The sequence below is a fragment of the Naegleria fowleri genome (genome assembly GCF_008403515.1).
Source record: "Naegleria fowleri strain ATCC 30894 chromosome Unknown tig60, whole genome shotgun sequence".
NCBI classification, from domain to species: domain Eukaryota; phylum Heterolobosea; class Eutetramitea; order Acrasida; family Naegleriidae; genus Naegleria; species Naegleria fowleri.
The window spans coordinates 352,422-373,145 of record NW_025407992.1 but is presented as its reverse complement, the minus strand read 5'-3'; the positions used below and the strand labels follow the sequence as shown (position 1 = coordinate 373,145).

The following is a 20,724-nucleotide window of genomic DNA, read 5'->3' as shown; positions in this document are numbered from 1 at the left end:
TAGAGTCATTTAATTGGCAATGTTCAAAACTTTCGGTTCGTGGCTTTCTTTGCTTTGCCTGCTTTTTTGTAGGCCATGTAGTAATTGAGACTTTCTGGGTCTTCTTGTTGGAGTTTGTTGTACCAAAGTTTTTCAAACTTTTCACCTTCATCAAGCACATCTTCTTTGGCTTCTTCTTCGACGCCTTTTCGAGAGCTTCGAGAAGATAATGGAGGTTTTTGCTCTTCGGCAGGATCTTGGTAATTGTCGTCATAGAACGATTGGAAATTAGCAATGAGTGTTTGTCTCAAATTCTCCAACGCCTTTTCAATGTAATCCATCTCAGACTTGAGCATCTTTCGGTCCTCAAACACTTGTTTGTATACTTCTTTTTTTTCCTTAATAATTTGGAACCAACGAAGTTCCTCTTCATCGACAATGTCGTCTCCCACTAAGGAAAGTCAAGCTGATTTAATACGACAGATATTCATCGAGTACTTACAATGAGCGTTTTCAATTTGTTTCTTTTCGATTTTAGCTTTGAAATCGTCAATTTCTGCCTTGGTGTCATTCAATCTTTGAGTGACGATTCTAAATAACGATTTTTTATCCTTTAGTGTCTCTATGAAAGCGATGGTCATTTGTTACCCTTTTTTAAAAACAAAACTACTTACGACTATTTTCCTTAATATTTTCATGCAAAGCTTTGCCCTCTGTGCGCTTGTACTCTTCAAAAGCATCATTTCGTGACATTTTGATCTTTTTAGGTCGGTCTGTCTCTGGTAAGGAGTTCTGGCTCGTGGAGACATTCATGGACCTTTCATTATCTCTTGCAGAAACAGGGACAGCTGCTTTCTTTGTTCTCTTTTGGAATTCAGCATTTGGCTTTGCTTCACCAACCCCAAAACCGGACTTATTTTCCACTTCACCAACTCCATTCTCGTCATACATCTTTTCCTCGTGAATCTTTCCTGCAAAATTGGAAGGGGGAGCTGATTGTTGTTTCTCTCTCGCCGTTGAGGTGTTAATTATTGATTCTTGCTCAGACATGGATGATGCTTCCTTCAACATCAATTTGAATTGATTAAAAATCTCCTTAATTCTTCGAATGTTTTTAATTTCGAGCTCTTCAATTTCTCCATTAACATAGCTCCTAATTTCTCTTCGAAGCTCAATTTTTTGCTCTTCAGTGTAAGGATCATAGTTTGCTTGGTTAATTCCCCTCAGTTGATCATGCATGGATAACTCTTGCTTCAGCTCCTTAATTTCTTTTTCATACTTTTTGATAAGGGCATCAGGGTTCATGTGCACGTTAATGGTTGCTTCATTTGATACTCTCATCATTCTGGTCGCAAATTTAAGAGTACTAACAGTTTCTTCGAGATGTTGCTCTTCTCCCCAAATGTTTGCTATCATGAGAGTTTTACAGTTACCTCCCAAAGAATCCTTTAAAAAGTAGGTCAACTTTGATTGTCTGTATGGGATGTGCTCTCTTGAAGGATTTCCAAGAGCAATTACCACTTGTTCAAGAAACGAAAGTGACTTGTTAATGTACTTGGCTTCTGTCAATACTATTCCGCTGGAGTGTGTCTTGCTCACTCTTTCACTTCCTGCCAAGTCAACCAAATTCAATTTGGAAAGAACAACTTGACCTTCCGATTCCACTCGACTCCTTGCCTCTAAATACAATGTAAAAATACAATGAGATCTTGTGGAAGCCTTGTTTAACTGGTGTTCGCAAATGGCTCTATTAGTTTCACCTTCGAATAGCATACTTAGAGCTTCTTCCTCACTGTTGACAATGTGACACTTGAGACCTCGAACCATAATATTTCCCTTATTATCTTCCATGATGACCATGTTGTCCTCGTAGGTGTCGGAGTTTGCCTTCTCGAGTTGCGCGTCACTAATGTCTGATAACAAGTCAAATAATTGTTCATTATAAATTTCCATGTATGAAACTCGAAGGGTAAATGATTTTTCAGGGTAATTTGACATGTCAGCAAAAACTTGTTGAATCACTCTTGGAATTAGCCCTCGATTTTTGTAATTATTTGGAGCTCCAATCATGGTATATGTTTTTCCTAATCATTATTGGGATGTCAGTCATTCAATAATCGACAAGGTTATTTAGATTTGAAAAATACGCACCTGAACCTGTTTGACCATAAGCCATGACAGTGCCATTGTAGCCCTCAAGAAATGCTTGGGTAATTTCAGCGGCACATTCATTAAACACAGTGTCTTGAGACACATTGTGCAAAGTCTTGTCAAATTTGAATGAGTAATCCTCTCTCTTAGTTTCTAAATAATTGACTGAATTTTGCTTTGCATTAATCCGTCCCTTATTTTTAATGTCAATTGTCTTTTTAGATTCATCAAGAACAATGACATCTTGAGCAAAAAACGCAGTAGGTCTTTATGAACACGACATTGAGCGAGAGTGTTGTTGTTTTTGTTGTTTCATATCATTGATTTTAAATAATGGATCATACAAAACATTTCATCGGAGTTGATCATCCAAAATTCATCGACGAATAAGCAATCCAATCAATTGCAATGAAAACCAACCTTGTTCGGACACACACTTGAACTGGTGTATGAACCATTGTTTTCAATAATTACAATTCTTCTTAAAATTCAAACTTTTTCCGCCAAAATACTATGGTACAACAACTACAATAATAATAACACTAATCAATGAAATATTCAATACAGAGAGAGAGAACAGTTAAAAGTTTGAATTTTTTTCAGTACTAGTTTTGGCGCGATGAATATTGTTCAACATCATCGCCGTTCAAAGGTTGGTTGTTTTCGGTTTTGATATTAAAAAGCCGATCGGAGAGAGCATCAGCGTTGAGTTGTTTTCTATGAGAATGATGAGGATGATGATGATGATGGATGATGAATCAAATTGGGTAACCTGAACGTGTGAATACGAGTGTGATTATAGGACGCACAAGAAAAATTCAAAACACCCACAGGCTGTTCATTCATAAGATCATCATCACGGCCGTTTGATTACTTTTAAGATTATAAAATTGTAATATTACCACAAAGCTACAATCATGTCTTTCAGTATTCACCATGAATACATTTACATGGTGGAATCAAAAACACTTTCCGAAGAACCACCTGCTCATTCTCCTCTCTCTGAACTGGCTGTTCGGGTTCGGTCAGATAAAAAGAACATAAACATGGCTGCCATCTATGGTTCCATTCGTATGATTCAAGGAGCAGGAAGAGGAGGTAATGATCATCATTCTCAACCGTATTCAACAACACAAAAATCAAGCCGTATTCATACCATTCGATCCAATGAGTCCGATAGTGTGATGGCCGTTTGTCAGAATGGAGAAGTGTATCATGGTTCTCATTATGATTCAATCTCTGATTCCACTACTGCTCATTTTGATGGTCATGCGTTGAGAGCCATTCATCGACTTGAAACACCAGAAATTCAGAACGAAAACGAGAAGGTCATTAATGTAGAGGTGACATCGAGTAAGAGAATTATTCTTACAAATAAGAGTTTATACGTGCTTGATTTTAATGCATCTCAACTCAGTGGGGGAACTCCACTTCCAACATTAGAAGATCCATTGGATCGTTTTAAAAGTGTTCGGTGTAGCTCAAGAGCTGATTTTTTCTTTGTTTTGACAGGTTTGTATTAATAATTTTTGAATTTCACGTGTCCTCAATCAATCATTTGTTCAATTTGTAAATTCATCATTTGTGACACAATGATGTGCTGTTGGATTGTCATAGAAATGGGAAAGGTGTACTGCAATGGTAGAAATTCTAATAGCGTATTTGGAAACGACTGTGCAGGTGGAGAGGAATCAATTTCACCATTTAAAATGCAAGAATTTCTGTCATCTTTACCAAGTCCAGTTGAGGATATCGAATGCGGTTATTTATTTGCAGTGGCAAGATGCAAGAATGGAAACGCATATGGTAGTGGATATAATTGTTATTGCAATATCGGCATTGGTAAGTGTTTATTATATATTGACATGGTTACTGACCTCAAGAATTACTGACCTCTCATGAAACCGTTGTGCCAAATAATTTTGACAAAAAATAGATGGTGACAGAACTGTGGAGGCAGACACGTTCAAACTGGTAGAAAAATTACAAGGACGAATCAAACAGCATGCATGCGGATCATTTCACACAGCATACATTACATGTAAGTTATTTTTTTTTGCTCTTCATACTAAAAACACAAATTTTTCTTCCGACATATTATTGGACAGTTGACAATGAATTATGGGTTTGTGGCTTGCAAACAGAGTAAGTGGTTATTCTCTTTTTAAATTGTTGATTTTTTAAAACACCATTTGCAGTGGACAACTTGGCGGAGAATTTAGAGATGAATATGAAAACACGGATTGTGTCAACCTGGTTCAATTCACCCTTGGAGACATGACTCGATTCAAAAGCGTTTGTTGTTCTGGATACGGAACCTTTATTTTAACTGGTAAGTGATTTGTTGACAGTTCACAACAGTAATCTTGAACAATATTTTGATGTACTAATTGGAACATATTGTAATATTGAAAAGAACACAACGACCTTCTTTGTTGTGGAAAGTATGACCATTTTGAACTTGGTCAGGGCACCAAGACCGGTCTTCATCATGCTCTATTCAAATTAGAAAACTCTGAAATGATTGGAACCTTTGGAATGAATCCCAATGAAAATGTCAGAATTGCAGTTTTGACATCTTACGATTCTGGTTTTTTTGGATTTATTCAATGCCGTTCCTTAACTGGTAAAGGTCTCACCTTGTTTATTGGCAATATGAGAAAGTGTGCCACATCAAATCACGCTCGAGTTTATACTGATCTTACGATCCACTGTTGTCACTAATTCGTTATAATCTGACCATTGCATTTTCACATCCATGTCAAATCACAATAATTTTTGAAGTTTTAAATGAATTGACCTGTATTCTTTCGAAAAGATAAGGATTGATGAAATGTTTTATTACTGATCCAAGTTGCATTTGACCCAATGGTCTTCCTTAATCCACCTTGTTTACTACTTTTGTTGAGTTAACAATTAAGGTGACAAGATTGCTCCAATCTTTGAACTTTTCATGTTGTGAATTTTCGTTTCGTGAAAATTACATTAGAAACCAATCTTTCACGTATCGATGTTCATTCTTAATGTTGAACAATTTTATTCTTCCACCTTTTTCTGACAAAAAAACAATATGAAACAATCAACCGCTCTTATTCTCACTCATGATCAAATCATCGCCAAAGCTAACCATGGTACCCTTCATGAGGATGAGGATGATGAGAACAGTTCCCAAAAACCACTGTTACCACATCAACAACAACAACGAGAATGCGATTGGCTCTCACTCTTCACTCAAGCCAAAGACAAACTTAACGAAACAATTTTCCCGAATGATGTACTCGATCTAATTCTCAGTTATCTTCCCTTCACGAACGTCATGGGCGTTTGTTTGCGAGTGTGTAAACAATGGCTCTCGGTGGTGATCCAATCGGAGTATATTCATCATTGTTCCCTTTCATTGCGTGCATTTTCTCTTTCCACATCGTTGCATGTTGCATCGAGTCCTTTCATGAAGAATTTGAAAAAGTATTCGATTGAAACCAAAAAAAGAGTTCAAGGAAGAAAAGGATGAAATGATGCACATTCTTATGGAAAGCTCGATCCAGCTTGAAAATATTACCGAATTTAAATCTTAACAAATGCGTTCTTCGAAAGACTCGCTTGGGTCTATTGTTGAACGAAAGGATGAACAAGTTGCAGAGTTTGCATTTGTTTATGAATGAAATTCATGACGAGGGTGCGAAAATGATTGCTTCGCATGAACAGTTTCAACATTTGACACTCCTCGATGTTGGACAAAATTATCTTTCTGATGAAGGACTCAAATCGATTGCAATGAGTTGGAATTTGAAGAATTTGAAAACCTTGAAAGCCTCTGTGAATCGTTTTACTGCAGAATCTATCGAAACGTTGGTCACGAGTGTTCCGATGAGTCATTTGACATTTCTCGGTTTATCTTACAATGACATTCGTGGTGAAGGATTGCTCTTGATTGTGACAAGCCCAAACCTGCAACATTTATCCACTCTTATTCTGGACAGTATTGGCTTGAGACATAATGACACAAGAATATTTATGGAGAGCCAATATTTGAATGAATTAACCACTCTCAGTCTTGCCTTCAACGAGCGCCTTGGAAAAAAGGGTGTTCAATATCTTGTCCAAAGCTCATGCTTGAAAAACTTAACAAGTCTTCACTTGAGAAAGAAATCCTTAGTGAAATACCTTCTTCCAAGTCCCTTCTTGGCAAAATTGAAAAATATTCAATTGAAGTAATGATGATGTCAATAAAAGAAACGATGTGATGTCCAAATGATCCTTGCATTTCTTGATAAAGTATTGAGATGATGATCTTCATCTGCACAGATGGGTTTCGTTCCATGCAAACAATCATGTAAGAACAGATTGCAAGAGATTTTGAGGAGGAATTTTGAGATTGAATTTTTTTTTGAAACATAAAAAATGACTGGCCCACAAAAGAGCAAGAAGACTGAGCAGGTAGGTATCGGTATGAAATTTCCGTTGTTTGACTCACCTCTACGTATTACTATTTCTATGAACCTTCATGTTTTTGTACATCATAATATTTGGATGTTTTTAACGTTTTTTCATCATTTTTGTTACTGGAAAATATAATCGATTTTCATCATCCTGGCGATTGCGGAATTGTTTTATTATCACCTCCATCATCACTACAACAATAATAGAAAGAGAAAAAGAAGATTATCGAGGATAAGACCTTTGGTTTGAAAAACAAGAACAAATCAAAGAAAGTCCAACAACAAATCAAGAGCATCACCAACACTGTGATGCAAGTTCACGACAAGAAAGTGAAGAAAGAACTAGAGGAGAAGGAACGAAAACGTCTTGAAAAGTTGGCCCAAAAGCAGAGAGAACAAGAATTGAAGGACTTGTTTAGAACCACCGACGGAGGCAAGAAGGAAGATGAAGTTGCTCAAGCCTCATCATCCGAAGAAACCCCAACGGAAGGAGAAGAGGTTACCTATGATTCCATCGAGCAAGAAATCAAGGATGAAGCCGAACTTACCATCGAGGAAATTGTCGAGAAAGAGAGAGCAAAAATTATCAGCGGTACTCCTGTTACATTTGAGACCTTTACAAAGTGGAAGCAATTCAAAGTTGAACAACAACGAAAAGAAAAGGAGCGTGAGCACAAGCTTCAAATGGCACTCTATGAAAAATCTGGACACGGTCTCTCTGGTCGTGAATTGTTTAAGCTCAATCAATCTCTTTTCGTGGACGATGAAGAGGCCGACGATACAGTTTACCAAATTCCAGAAGATGCCATCGACGAAGATTTGTTCTTGGAGGGTGATGAAGAGGAAGCTGAGGACGAAATTCCTGAGGAAATTGATGAAGAATATGATCCTTCAACCTGGAAGGAAAAGCAAACTCCTAAAGAAATGCTGCTGGCTTATACTCAAATAAGAAAGTATCCAGATGCAAAGTTCGAAAAATTACCAAAGCAGTCACCTCAAGAGCAAGGTGAAAGAATTTCTGTCATCATAGAGAAGCCTGTGAAAAAGGAATTTATTTTGTCAAAGGTTTATCCTAGCCGTAAATTGGCCGAACATAACGCAAGTTTGGTCGCCTTTAGATGGTTACAAAAATATGAGGAAAAACAACAAAAGAAGGCCAGCGAAAATGAAAAAGAACAACAATAATTCTCCACTTTTGTCCTATTGCCTACAGAAACCATCTTGATCAACAACAATAACAACAAACTCTCAACAGCTCTTCACGACATCAGAGATTCCACGTGGAGTTCTCAAAATGATGACAAGATTTCAACTTACACTTGCATCAAAAGCAAAATTATGAATTGAGCGAGAGAGAATTTTATCCTAATGTAAATTCTAATTTATTAAGCCGTTTTATTTTTTGTCTTGTGTTGTTGGTAATTGAGCTGGCTTCACTGGCTTTTCGTTTGGCTTAAATTTCACCACAAAATCGTCATTGGGAAGGTGATAGTGGAAGAGTCCACGAATAAAGATCACTGAATCAATGTGGTCTGTCCAGCTCAGTACATATCGAATGTAACGTGTCCAGAATGCCAAGTCTTCGGCTGTCACTTCCACTTCTCCCTTAATGGTGTCATCCACGTCGAGATTTGTAAATTCGACGCCTCCGCAATAAAAGTTTCTCCATACCACTTCAGCAATGAGAGCATCTTGGTCAGAAGACGAAACAATCATATTATTCAGCGTCTTTGGTTCCCATGAGGTTGGAACACTGTCATTCATATTACTTGTATTGGCCAAATCTAAAATCTTATCCAATTGAATAATGATACCGTAGTGAATTTGTTGAAGTCTCTTCAAATTTTTGGACAGAGTGTATGCATTGACCTTATAATTATCATTGATATAATGCTCAACATAATTCCAAAATCTGTCACAAAGTTTTTTTGACATTAAATCACCGTCACTTCCTTCGAAACGTAATCTTCTGAAGAGTACCCATAAATGAATCGTCCACACATAGAAATCAGCACCCGTCCAAGATACTCCAGCCAAGTTTGTTTTTTCATAGACTCCACTCTTTCTAATTGCATGAATATGATTCATCAACATGTTCCACACAAAATCACATGATCTATTTATGATTGATTCCTGGCCAAAGAATCCAAAAAGTCGTAATGCCAAAGGTCTGCTCGTACTTGCATTCTCCTTTTGAGCGACTTTACTGGGCAACACCCAACTAACATTGTGTTTCTGTGGGATTTTTCCTTGCTTGACATCTTCTTCTAATTGTTTTTGAAGTCGGAGTGGTTCATAACGATCCACAAGAAAACGAATTTCATTCGTGTAGGCTTTCAGAAAAGGTCTAAACAATGGATTATACTGTTGCAATACATCGTTTTCTTGTCTTGTCTCTACATATTGGAGATAGTATTGTCTTTGACTTTCCAATTCCTTGTAAATGGTACTTAACGAGGAATTGTTGTTGATATTATTATTATTGCTCATTGTACTGTTGGTGTTGTTTGGGATATTTGTTGTTGCTGTGGTATGATTTGGTCCATTCTTGGAAATAGTCGTATGAAGAGAGCGTTGAATAAAAGTACTGGCACCACCAGACCTCGTTCCGAATTGAAATAAAATTGTTTGATGCTGATGATGATGATTGTTGAAACATTTCGATGCAAGGAGGCGAAGGCTCCTCAATCCTCGCTGTTGAAACATTTTTTGAATTCAAATTTTATAAATTCTTTCCTAATGATGATAATGAAGAAGAAAAATGGCTCTTCCCACTGGACCTGTACATTACCAATGAATTCATTCAGAATATAGAGCCTCCTACAATGTTGCTCTCTTCTCATCATCATCATTCAATAATTGATGATCCAAAAAGCTTTAAAAGCCTTCCTCACAATCTAAATTTAAAAAATCAAATTCAAAAAAAATGTCTGCAGGCGACAATGAATACGATGAACTTCTCAACAATTTGACCAATCCCATGAATTACATGCAGGGAGGAGGCTTCGGGATGGGTCTTCCTACTTCTTCTTCTGCATCAGCAAGTACTCCCATGCCTTATACTCCAACTCCTCAAACACCAATGGTTTCAACGCCAATGATTCATACACCTGTACATACACCTCTGCATACACCACTTCCTACTGGCTCGTTTGTTCCACCTTTTAATCCAATGGGAATGAATGCTCCTCCAACGACACCTTATGCTGGTAATTTACCTACAGTGGCCTCGACACCATTACCACCTTCAAGTTCTGTGGTTGGTCCTCCAACAACAACTCCCATCACGATTCACGAGAATGAACATGGCATTGTTCCAATCATACAGTAAGTTTTTGTTTGTGTTCCATGTGGATTTATCTGATTTTTGTCATGATCATTGTGATTTTTATTAATCATCGTGATGGTATTTTGTTGCCATGACTTTGAAATATCGGATATTCATGATGACATGATCACTTTGTGACTGATGAATATTTTTATGCGCGCCAACTGTTAATCGAATTTCCATATTAATGGAATGTTGCCACATGCACAAAAACACCCAACCAAACTACCCAAACTGTTTATATAGAAATGTTGTGTCAACCGTAAATCTCGGATGTGAATTGAAATTAAAGCAAATTGCACTTCATGCAAGAAATGCAGAATACAATCCAAAGCGTTTTGCTGCCGTGATTATGCGTATCAGAGAGCCAAAGACCACAGCTCTCATTTTCGCGAGCGGTAAGATGGTCGTTACTGTAAGTACTGACACAATACTACTACGTTTTTTATTGACACTTTTTCCCATGTCGACTTTTAAAATCTTCTTTCTTTCCAATAACAATCTGAAAATAACAATCCATTATTACATTGAAATTATAAATAGGGTGCAAAATCAGAAGACGAGTCCAGATTAGCAGCTAGAAAGTATGCTCGTATCATTCAAAAGTTAGGATTTAATGCAAAATTCACAGAATTCAAAATTCAAAACATTGTTGGAAGTTGTGATGTTGGTTTTCCAATTCGTCTTGAGGGTCTGAATTGTCAACACCACAACTATGCAAGTTACGAACCAGAAATTTTCCCTGGCCTCATTTACAGAATGGTTGATCCAAAAGTTGTTCTTTTAATTTTCGTGTCCGGCAAAATTGTGCTTACTGGAGCCAAGCACAGAGACATCATTTATCAAGCATTCAATAATATTTATCCTGTCTTGAAGGACTTTAAGAAGGACGACAATATTCAACCAAAGGCCACCACCGATGAGCAATAATAAACCTTTGATTGCGCGGCAGTTTGTTCTGCATGCGATAAGTGTTTATTGTTGTGGATTGGGGACACTGTCACTCGCCATTCCATTCTCACCTGCTGCTTCTTCCAAGTCACTAAAGACATCCTCCTCCTCGGCACTTCCAAAGAATTGAAATTGTCGATCCATTCTCTCAAATTGCAAATCATATTTCTGAACCATTTGCTGATGAAGTTTTTCTTTTCGTTTTCTCACAATAATACACACCACAATGATTCCAATAATCAATGAAAGAGCTGTGAGAGACAAGACCAACAAGACAATTTCCACCGAATACAAGGTGTGTTGTAGACTTGAAGTGATTGGAATTTGCAAACTTGGAAAGAGATGAATGGGTTGTTTTGCAACTTTTTTCACATGAATGGTAAAGGAAAATTCCTTACTTGGTAAATGATGGAGTTTGGAGAAATTCATAAAGACAGAACAGTTGGTATCGAGTGTGAGTGTGAATGGAGAGATTTTGGAGGTTTTTGAAATACTTGTGGCCATCTGATCACTTGAAAGAGATTCGATACGAATGTCAGCTGCCACTGCATCAATGGGAAATGTCACCATGACCAAAACAGAATTAATGAACATCTTACTTGCAAGAGTCTCACCCTCTTGTAATGGAGGTGAAAACATTAGAGTTGGTTCTACTAAAATTCCAATAATGAAATCTTGCGAGAATGTATGACACGTCAAAATTCCTTGTTATTTCCAAATTCACACATTTTTCAAATTCAGAGGACTTACATTTTTCTACAACTTGTTGAGAGATCGCTCCAGTATTCAAATCCACCGAAACTGCTTTCAAAGAGTTCAAACCATAATGAGAAAGAGTTAAATTGACAATACTTTCGTTTGAAAAGATCACACCATTTTTCATGACATCCGAGAAATCACCTAAAATGGAAATACTCTCATCCAAAGTGTACAAAATTCCACACGGTGACGATTCATATGAAAAACATGAAATGGAAAGGTTCAATGCTCCAACATTGGTTTTCGAAGATTGAGAAATAACAGGTTTTGCAATTCGAAAAACTTGATAAATTTGTGAAACAACATTCGAAGGATTAATCGATGACAAGTTAGCGTTGAATTCCACATTTTCTTTCCATTCGTTGCAAAAGGCATCAATTTGAATACTTTCATTCAGTCGTAACAGAAATGGAGAAGAAATTTGTTGTTGAACAAATTGATTTGAAGAAGAAGTTACTCTGAGAGTTAAAGAATAATTGGAAGGACAAGAGACTGAAAGAAGAGTTCCTTGTTGAAATCCCTCACTCGAACTTGGTGGAATGAATTGTGGTTGTGGAATTCTCTTTTTGAAAATGTCTTTTGCAAAGAAGAATTTTTTGAACGTCATGTCAACAACAAATCAATCAAAACAACAGCACTTACACACTCCATTGAGTATTTCACTTTGTGAACATGTACTTCCATTCACAAATGCTTGAATGGAATGATTTCTTCCATCATTTAACAACGTTATTGAATCTTGAAATTCCCATTTCTTGAAATTTCCATTTAACGAATGATCAATGTTCACATAGAGTGACGAATTTTCCATCACGACATTCCAACTAAAATTCACATTCAACACGGTCTCATTATAAATTCCTGGACTTGGCGAAGTTTGGGGAGAAGGACATTGTGGCATGATGGAATACGTCTCCGAAACAAGTGAACTTTCAAGAACAAATTCAGAAGAGAATTTCCATCGCGTTTTTGCTCTCACTGTCCACGTGTCTCCACTTTTGAGAATGATTGGAGTCGTTGGATCGTACACTAGAAATTGAGGATTTTCTTGTGAGGTCGAGAAGGTGTACCAAATTTCTTGTGAAATTCTTTAATCCATTTTTGGATGTTAGGAAAACATTTGGAAGGATGAAGACGAGCGTATTGTTTTCAAATTGTTTTAGAAAGAATTCTGTGGGATGGTGAAATGATACTTACCCTTCAGTGGAAGGAATTTCGTTAGACAAAAACATGGAGAGTGAGAGAGGACCTCTGAATTGGAAAGTGTCACTTCCTTTTGGTTGTAAAGTTGGAGGTGGAGGAGATCTAATGAGTTATTGGTGTTTTTGAAAAAAGATGGAAAATGACCTCATGAATCAAATCGGAACTTTCCATGCAGATAACTTACTTGAGGGTGACTTGATATAGCACAAGTTGAACTTGGCTTGTGTGATTGAGCGAGTCATAACAAGAACACCAAAATGAAATATTTGAAGCAATGATTCCTAAATCAAGAAAGGAAGTCTTGTTTTGCGAGAGGTCTCCATTAATTGTAAGAGAACCTTCATTCATACGAATATAGATGAAGGACTGTGGATCGGGACAGGTTATATTGAGACGAAATGGCAAATCATATGAAATGTTGGCCGGAGGAGAAACGATGGGAGGAGATATCGCAACAGTCGATGACACAAGAGAGAACGTGATCATTACTACCAAAACTAATGAAGTGTTCTCCTTTAAGGTGTGGCAACCTTTGGTTTTATAAAGCAACAACATTTGTTTTTTGTTTGACAATTTTGGAAATTTCTTGTTTTGAAAGTCACTTCAGGTTCAAAACTCATAATTTAGGCTTTATTGTTGTATAATGGTGAGGAATTTCTTTTTAATCTCTGCTTTATCAATACTTGGCTTCTTTTCTTGATTCATGTTGTTGATGTTGTTGTTGGGTGACACTTCTTGAAGAGAGGGATGACTTTGAGCGGTGTGAGTCGTTCCTGCCTCTGATCGAGTTTCAGGATCGACAGAGCCTCTGTCAAGTTGTTGCAGTTTTTTCTCCTCTCCTTCCTTGTCTCTAATCTTCCATCGCTCTTTAAAGTAGAGAACCTTTTCATATTCCCTGTTAAAGAAGTTACGTATTTGTTTTTCTTCATCAAGTAAAGGACGAATGAGATTCTTTGGAACCTCGACGACAGAAAGTGAAGCATTTTGAGTACCAATGGCAATAAATTGATAAGAGTTTTTGCCAGATCCCACTCTAAATTTCATTTCTGTTAGAGGTACGTTTTGTTGAGAAATTGAAAAGTGGGACATCATGCTGTAGTCATGAGATTTGTCGAGAAAATCCCAAACTTCTATAAATCCGTCTGTTCTTCCAAGAAGTATGACTCCCGGCCTTGTTGGGCTCCAACTTCCACAAGAATATGATGTGTTAAACTTAAATCCGCTGGTCCAAATAGGATCTGGGCATCCAATTTTCCAAATCTTACAAGTTGATTTTCCAATAGTAAGAAGGATATCATCAAAGAATGGGCTTCGAGAAATAGTATGGGCAATTCCTAGATGGCCGTTTGTTTTGCCATAAATACCTGTCGCAATATTTACAGTATTGAATGTTGTATCGGAATTACTGTTGTTTTCCTCAGCATTGGAATCAACTGGAGACCAATCTGCCACTATGAATTCTCCTTCGTTTGTGGTACAGCAAATGGAATGAGGATTTTTAGAGCTCACCGAAAGCGCAAATGTCGGTAATTCTGAGGTTAAGTCCAGTTGCATAATGGGCATAACTGCGTAGGGTATCCATGCATCTTTGAATCGATCGTTCTTTTTCAGAGTAAGTCTTCTCTTATCCTTTCTCATGTCCCACAAAATAAATTTTGAATCCATTCCAAGAGTTAGGAATTGGAAGCACTCGTCTCCAGCAGAGGATACCATACTTCCATTGCTTTTGACAATTTTACCTTTTGGTAACCATTGAATTCCTGTCACACAATTTGCATGGCTCATCTCTGGAAGAGATAGTTGTGTCCAATCCAATGTGGGTATTTGAGGTTTTGCAATTTCATCTCCTTTCATATCGATTTCAATTTGTTCAAATTCTTTCTCTCCATTCTCGATATCCCAGAGAATCACCTGACCGTTGATCATACCACCAGCCAGAATATTTGGATTTGAGGGGTTGAATTGGAGACAATTTACATCCATTGGCGCATTTAGAATGTAACTAGGGTAGGTTGGATCTTGAAAAGACCAAATATATACATTTGAAATTGATGGTTTTCCTCCTTCGAGAACTCTTGTGCTAAAATCTCTGATATCTATTGTACTAATAGCCAAAACTGCCTTATTATTAGGCTGCCAGTCCAACGATGATATCTTTCTGATTTTTGAAACCGCATGAGGAAATGATTGTATTTCAATAAATTGAGACTCGGATTTGGTTCCAATGAAGGAATCGTCTCCAATTTTCAACTCTGCAAAATCATCTTTAAATATATCAAGCGTTGTGTTTTGATCTAGGGCTTCGAATAATAATGGTGAAATATTTTTCAAGAATTGAGTAATGCTTGCTGAATCATCTTTTGTTGATATGTTTTGATTGGCAATTGACTCTGCAATATTCACTTGGGAGAAGTGATTTACTTTTCTGAACCAATCGGTTTGAATTGATCTTTCTACGAGAGCTTCTCCGCATTGAACTCCGTAATCACGTTCCAGTCTTTGATCCGATGGTTGATATCTAGGGTCTTTGACTGGTGGGAAAAACCGATACGAATCATTGGTATCATCCTCAATATTTTGTATTTCTCTTCCAAAGTGTTTGAATTTTCGTGTAAATCGCATCTTTGTTAAGGGACGAATTTGTTGAACTTTCTCAGCTAAAATCTCAGCAACAGTGTCCCGTTCCTTTTTGGCAGCAACTCCGTTCGAATGAACCGAAGAAACTGTTGCTGGACGAGACTCCTCTTGCTTGGCATCATTCCAATCCAAATTTTCATCCACCACTTGCTCACTCTCGGCGTCGTCATCGATCATCGGTTGGCCTGAGATAATTGTAGTCATTTTTTTTTCAACTTGGCGGGTGATGAAGTGTATGATCATACAAAGTTTCTCGGGGTCTTTGGAATTCTTCTCTTTTTCTTAGTAATATAAAAACAATGATTCTGCTCGACTTTTTACAGTCAAAACAACTCTCGGAATGTGTGATTGGAAAGTGAAATAGAAGCGAATGATCACCAAAAGTTCAACAGGCAAGTCCAGTTGTTGGCTAACACAAGTCCCTCTTCGGCTTCCTTTCCAAAAAAAATAGCCGTTACGAAAACAGGCTCCTGAACCTTCTTTGTGTTGGAAAGAACGATTTTGAGATAGGAATCAACCAACAACATCTCATATTGGGATTAGAACTAACACTCAAATCATTATCATCATCACTCCAGAGGGGAAAATCTTTCGAATTTGTGAGACCCTGTCCCGACTCTTAGTGGGAACGTTTTTTTCATCATCACACCATCCTCTTATTTATTGTCTTCCCGTTCCTGTCATTTTGTGTGATGAGATCCCTGATAAGTTACATACGTCTTCTCCAGAGCGTTAATTACGGAGAGAAATGGCGTCAATTCAATGATTGGTTGCCATGGAATCGATTGCCTCCAGCACCCAGAGTCATTCATCTCAATGATGAAGAAACAAATCAACGAAAGGAAAACAAATTTTGCGACAATTCAGGTAGGTTGATGGCGTGTTCAACATGTGTCGTTGTTTTTTAAATTATCATTCACATCAACAATGATGAATGTTCTCTCTCATCGTGTGATCCGATTTCGCAAACCATCATCATCACCATGCAAACTATTTCACAGTTTCGACTGCCAAGTATAATCTTGTTACTTTTGTTCCAAAAAACCTTTTGGAACAATTCAAAAGAGTGGCCAACATTTACTTTTTACTGATTGCCTTGTTGCAATTAGCTACCCCTTTTTCTCCAACGTATGTTTAATTTAGTTCACAATAGTGACTTTGAAAACAAACAATCATCAACAACATTTCCACAATCATCATGATTTACATTTATGAAACATCCATTGACAAATTTTGAACAATACTAAAACGTACAACAGTGGACGATATAGTACAGCCATTCCACTTGTAATTGTTATTATTATTCAAATGATAAAAGACGGCTATGAAGATATCAAGCGTCACCTTTCCGATAATGAAGTCAATAACAGAACTATCTCAATTTTGAGAAATGGACAAGTGATGGAAGTTGCATGGAAACAAGTAAGAGTTGGAGATATTGTAAAAGTAAATCAAGACGAATCATTTCCGGCAGATTTAATAGGCATATCGAGTAGTGAACATCAAGGAATTTGTTACATTGAAACATCTCAACTTGATGGTGAAACTAACTTGAAAATTAAGAGATGTGTTCATCCAACATCTGCACTCACAGATCCAAATGCTCTTCTCAAACTGCGTGGAGTGGTCAATTGTGAACAACCTAACAATAAGCTTTACAACTTTACTGGAAACATTAAGATAGATCCTGATCCAAAACCTATTGCCTTAGATGTGGAAAACGTTCTACTTAGAGGAGCTATTCTGAAAAATACCAAGTATATTTATGGATTGGTTGTATTTACTGGAAAACATTCAAAATTAATGATGAATTCAAGAAATCCACCCTCGAAACGATCCAAGGTTGAAAAAATTACCAACAGGATGATTCTAATCTTGTTCTTGGCTCAATTATTGTTGGCTCTCTTTTCTGCCATTGCTCTTTCCATTTGGCACAACAACCAAAATCCAAACAACCAGCACTGGTACTTTAGAGATTTAACCGATGCTGCGTCACAATTCTTTGGGGCTTTGCTTACATTTTTCATTCTCTACAATAATTGTATTCCTATCTCTCTTTATGTGACATTGGAAACAGTGAAAGTTTTGCAAGCTCGATTGTTCCTTGATAATGACATCCAAATGTGCTACTATGACAAACAGAATGATATGCACATTCCTGCCCTAGCCAAGACATCAAGTCTAAATGAGGAGTTAGGCCAAGTAGAATACATATTTTCTGACAAAACAGGTACTCTTACTCAGAATGTTATGGAATTTTTAAAGTTTTCTGTAGCAGGAGTCGAGTACGGAAGAGGATCAACAGAAATTGGAAGAGCAGCTGCAAAGAGAAGAGGAGAACATGTCGAAGAGGAGCAACCAGTTCCATCAGAGGATGGCTTTCAATTTGTGGACGAAAGGATTATGAATGACAATTGGAGAAAAGAGAAGAATGCAACGAACATCCAAGAATTACTTACTCTTCTAGCCGTTTGTCACACTGTCATTCCTGAAGTTGACAAGTCAAAACCTAACAGCATTGAATATCAGGCGTCATCTCCTGACGAAGCTGCTCTCGTAAAAGCTGCCATGCATCTAGGATTTGTGTTCAAGGAAAGATCACCAAAACAAGCCACCATTGAGGTTTCCGGAGTTCGCCAAACATTTGATGTGCTCAATATTTTAGAATTTAACTCCACAAGAAAGAGAATGTCAGTCATTGTTCGTACACCTGACAATAAGATTGTTCTCTACACAAAAGGCGCTGATAACGTTATTTATGAAAGGTTGAAACCTGGACAACCTTTCCTCCATGAAACTAGAAAAATCCTTGAAAAGCACGCTGCCGAAGGTTTGCGAACGTTGGTATGTGCAAAAGCCGAGCTCGACCCTGTTGAATACGAACGATGGAATACTGAGGTTTTTGAGCCTGCAGAGCTTGACCTAAAGGATAAAAAGCAAAAACTAGCAGATGCTGCAGAAGTTATTGAGAAGAATTTGGAGGTGGTTGGTACCACAGCCATTGAGGACAAATTACAGGATGAAGTTCCAGACACTATTGCAACCTTGGCTAAGGCCAATATCAAGATTTGGGTCCTAACTGGAGACAAACAAGAAACAGCCATCAATATTGGTTATGCATGTGCTCTCTTGGATAACAATATGAGTATTATGATCATTAATGCTGAGAATAGATCCTCACTCAAAACCCAAATAAGAATGAAACTCAAGAATGCTATGGAAGGAAAAGAGGGTTCAATTCTTGGATTGGTTGTTGATGGCTCTGCTTTGGATATTATTCTAGAAAGAAAAAAGAAAAAGAAGGAAAAGAAGAAAAAGCACAGCCAAAATGAAAAGAAAGTTGAAAAGATTTTGGATAATCTTGAAAACCATGATGACGACGAATCTGATGATGGCCAAACCAATCATGCAGCTGAAAAGGACATTTCACACCTTCAAGATGATGCAGACGATCCAAATGAAGAACCATTGAGATATACATTTTTGAGATTGTGCATGATGTGCAAGTCTGTAATTTGCTGCCGAGTGTCACCTCTCCAAAAATCCTTAATTGTCAAGCTCGTTAAGGACAATTTACCTGGAGCTGTTACTCTCGCAATTGGAGATGGTGCAAACGATGGTAAGTGTTTTAAAAATGTTCTCAATCCTTTGTTTTTTACTGATTAATAACAAATCATAGTTTCCATGATTCAAGCCGCACACATTGGTGTGGGTATTAGCGGTAAGGAAGGCTTACAAGCTGCAAGAGCTGCTGACTATTCCATTGCACAATTCAAATATTTGAAGAGACTCTTGTTGATTCATGGCCGATTGAATTACCGAAGAATTGGAAAAACTATTGTCTATTCTTTCTACAAGAACTTGACATTGCAGTTGACTCAATTCTACTTTATCTTTTTCAATGCCTTCACAGGTACCTCTCTCTATGAAAACTTCTCACTTTCCACTTTCAACTTGATTTTCACATCTCTTCCAATCATTTTCTTTGCAATGTTTGACCGTGATGTGAATGATGATCATGCCATTAGCTTCCCTGAATTGTATACTTATGGACAAAAAGATTACTACGTAAGTGTGCTGAATGCATATTCTTCTTGCATTATTCATCATCACTAATTATTCAAAATAATTCACGGCATGATAGTTTAACATTCCAAGATTACTCATGTGGATTTTGAATGCAATCTGGCATTCAATATGTTGCTTCTTTATCCCAATGGGTGCTTTTGCTTTCATGAGTGGAGCTACTCACGATGGCAGAATGGCCTCCCTTGAAGAAATTGGTATTTTAATTTACACTTGCATTATCTTGTTAGTGAACTCCAAGTTAGCTTTAGAAACTTCGTAAGTAATTTTGAAATTTGATGGAGAATTTTTTGTGAAACCATGCCAAACGCGTTTCTCTTTTTCAAATAGTACCTGGAATATATTCAATAGTATCGTTTTGTGGGGAAGTGTTGCTGTTTGGTTCTTGTGGACAATTGTTTACTCGTTCTTTTATTGGATTGTACCTCCAGCAGACTTTTTCCCATTCTCCACTCTCAAAAATCTTGGAATTAAATACTATTTCAACTTTTACACATCAGCAGGAAATCCCTTGTTTTGGGGAACTCTGCTTCTAGTTATGGTTGTTGCTCTAGGAAGAGATATTGCTTGGAAGAGTGCTGTGAGAATTATACCTTGGACAAAAGAACTCTATCACGTCTTGCAACCATTTAGCAAAGTTGGCCAAATGGTTTCAAGAGAGGAAGTCGAACACGAGTTTGATTTCAGCAAATTGCAACCACCACATCGAAAACCATACGACAAGTTCAATCGTATTGGTATTTACATTACGCCAGGAGCTCCTATTGAAGAACTTGAAAAGTATGAACCTCATGTTCTCGAACGGAAGAAAACTCTCACAAGTACACAATTTGGTACAGGTTATGCCTTTTCTCAACGTGAAAATGAAAAGGATCTTATTGAGGAGATTTATTCACCTGCTAATCGAGTTGGCTTAATTGAGTTACACACGTTAGATCAACTGGATGTGAAACAACCTGAATTGGTTGAGGAAGAGATCACTGCAAGTCCTTCAAAACGTCAAATGAAGAAGGAAATGAAATCCAAATTGACATCTTCAACCTCGTCCTCAAACACAAAGAAAAAGAAGAATAAGGAGGAAGAAGAAATTGTGGATGACCTAGACGATGAGATTATTACCTCCTACAAGGAGTAAGACAGTGATAGTCAGTGCGTATGCTGTTTGTTGAGAATAACCACCAACACTTTCAC

General features: G+C 37.4%; 9 protein-coding genes across 9 annotated transcripts; 5 read left to right on the top strand and 4 right to left on the bottom strand.

Annotated features, from left to right (window-relative positions):
* Positions 1-23: 23 nt before the first annotated feature.
* Positions 24-2,588, bottom strand: FDP41_008266 (uncharacterized protein; the record flags this gene model as incomplete). Its single annotated transcript, XM_044712101.1, has 5 exons — positions 24-430; positions 482-601; positions 654-2,063; positions 2,131-2,396; positions 2,551-2,588. 5 exons carry the CDS (start codon positions 2,586-2,588, stop codon positions 24-26), a joined length of 2,241 nt encoding a protein of 746 aa, XP_044558275.1.
* A 459-nt stretch (positions 2,589-3,047) lies between these two features.
* Positions 3,048-4,854, top strand: FDP41_008265 (uncharacterized protein; the record flags this gene model as incomplete). The annotated part of the gene is made up of 6 exons (XM_044712100.1): positions 3,048-3,642; positions 3,748-3,972; positions 4,067-4,171; positions 4,239-4,275; positions 4,329-4,462; positions 4,547-4,854. The coding sequence occupies 6 exons, from the start codon at positions 3,048-3,050 to the stop codon at positions 4,852-4,854; spliced, it is 1,404 nt and encodes a 467-aa protein (XP_044558274.1).
* Positions 4,855-5,754: 900 nt separating this feature from the next.
* On the top strand, positions 5,755-6,345 carry FDP41_008264 (uncharacterized protein; the record flags this gene model as incomplete). The annotated part of the gene is made up of 1 exon (XM_044712099.1): positions 5,755-6,345. The coding sequence occupies one exon, from the start codon at positions 5,755-5,757 to the stop codon at positions 6,343-6,345; it is 591 nt and encodes a 196-aa protein (XP_044558273.1).
* A 186-nt stretch (positions 6,346-6,531) lies between these two features.
* On the top strand, positions 6,532-7,754 carry FDP41_008263 (uncharacterized protein; the record flags this gene model as incomplete). Its single annotated transcript, XM_044712098.1, has 2 exons — positions 6,532-6,567; positions 6,777-7,754. The coding sequence occupies 2 exons, from the start codon at positions 6,532-6,534 to the stop codon at positions 7,752-7,754; spliced, it is 1,014 nt and encodes a 337-aa protein (XP_044558272.1).
* Positions 7,755-7,964: 210 nt separating this feature from the next.
* Positions 7,965-9,275, bottom strand: FDP41_008262 (uncharacterized protein; the record flags this gene model as incomplete). The annotated part of the gene is made up of 1 exon (XM_044712097.1): positions 7,965-9,275. One exon carries the CDS (start codon positions 9,273-9,275, stop codon positions 7,965-7,967), a length of 1,311 nt encoding a protein of 436 aa, XP_044558271.1.
* Positions 9,276-9,495: 220 nt separating this feature from the next.
* FDP41_008261 (uncharacterized protein) lies at positions 9,496-10,827 on the top strand (the record flags this gene model as incomplete). The annotated part of the gene is made up of 3 exons (XM_044712096.1): positions 9,496-9,896; positions 10,144-10,312; positions 10,441-10,827. 3 exons carry the CDS (start codon positions 9,496-9,498, stop codon positions 10,825-10,827), a joined length of 957 nt encoding a protein of 318 aa, XP_044558270.1.
* A 45-nt stretch (positions 10,828-10,872) lies between these two features.
* Positions 10,873-13,158, bottom strand: FDP41_008260 (uncharacterized protein; the record flags this gene model as incomplete). The annotated part of the gene is made up of 5 exons (XM_044712095.1): positions 10,873-11,501; positions 11,599-12,183; positions 12,250-12,695; positions 12,805-12,912; positions 12,995-13,158. The coding sequence occupies 5 exons, from the start codon at positions 13,156-13,158 to the stop codon at positions 10,873-10,875; spliced, it is 1,932 nt and encodes a 643-aa protein (XP_044558269.1).
* Positions 13,159-13,440: 282 nt separating this feature from the next.
* Positions 13,441-15,651, bottom strand: FDP41_008259 (uncharacterized protein; the record flags this gene model as incomplete). The annotated part of the gene is made up of 1 exon (XM_044712093.1): positions 13,441-15,651. The coding sequence occupies one exon, from the start codon at positions 15,649-15,651 to the stop codon at positions 13,441-13,443; it is 2,211 nt and encodes a 736-aa protein (XP_044558268.1).
* Positions 15,652-16,139: 488 nt separating this feature from the next.
* Positions 16,140-20,668, top strand: FDP41_008258 (uncharacterized protein; the record flags this gene model as incomplete). The annotated part of the gene is made up of 6 exons (XM_044712092.1): positions 16,140-16,314; positions 16,449-16,575; positions 16,707-19,066; positions 19,127-19,515; positions 19,592-19,791; positions 19,864-20,668. The coding sequence occupies 6 exons, from the start codon at positions 16,140-16,142 to the stop codon at positions 20,666-20,668; spliced, it is 4,056 nt and encodes a 1,351-aa protein (XP_044558267.1).
* Between the last annotated feature and the right edge of the window lie 56 nt (positions 20,669-20,724).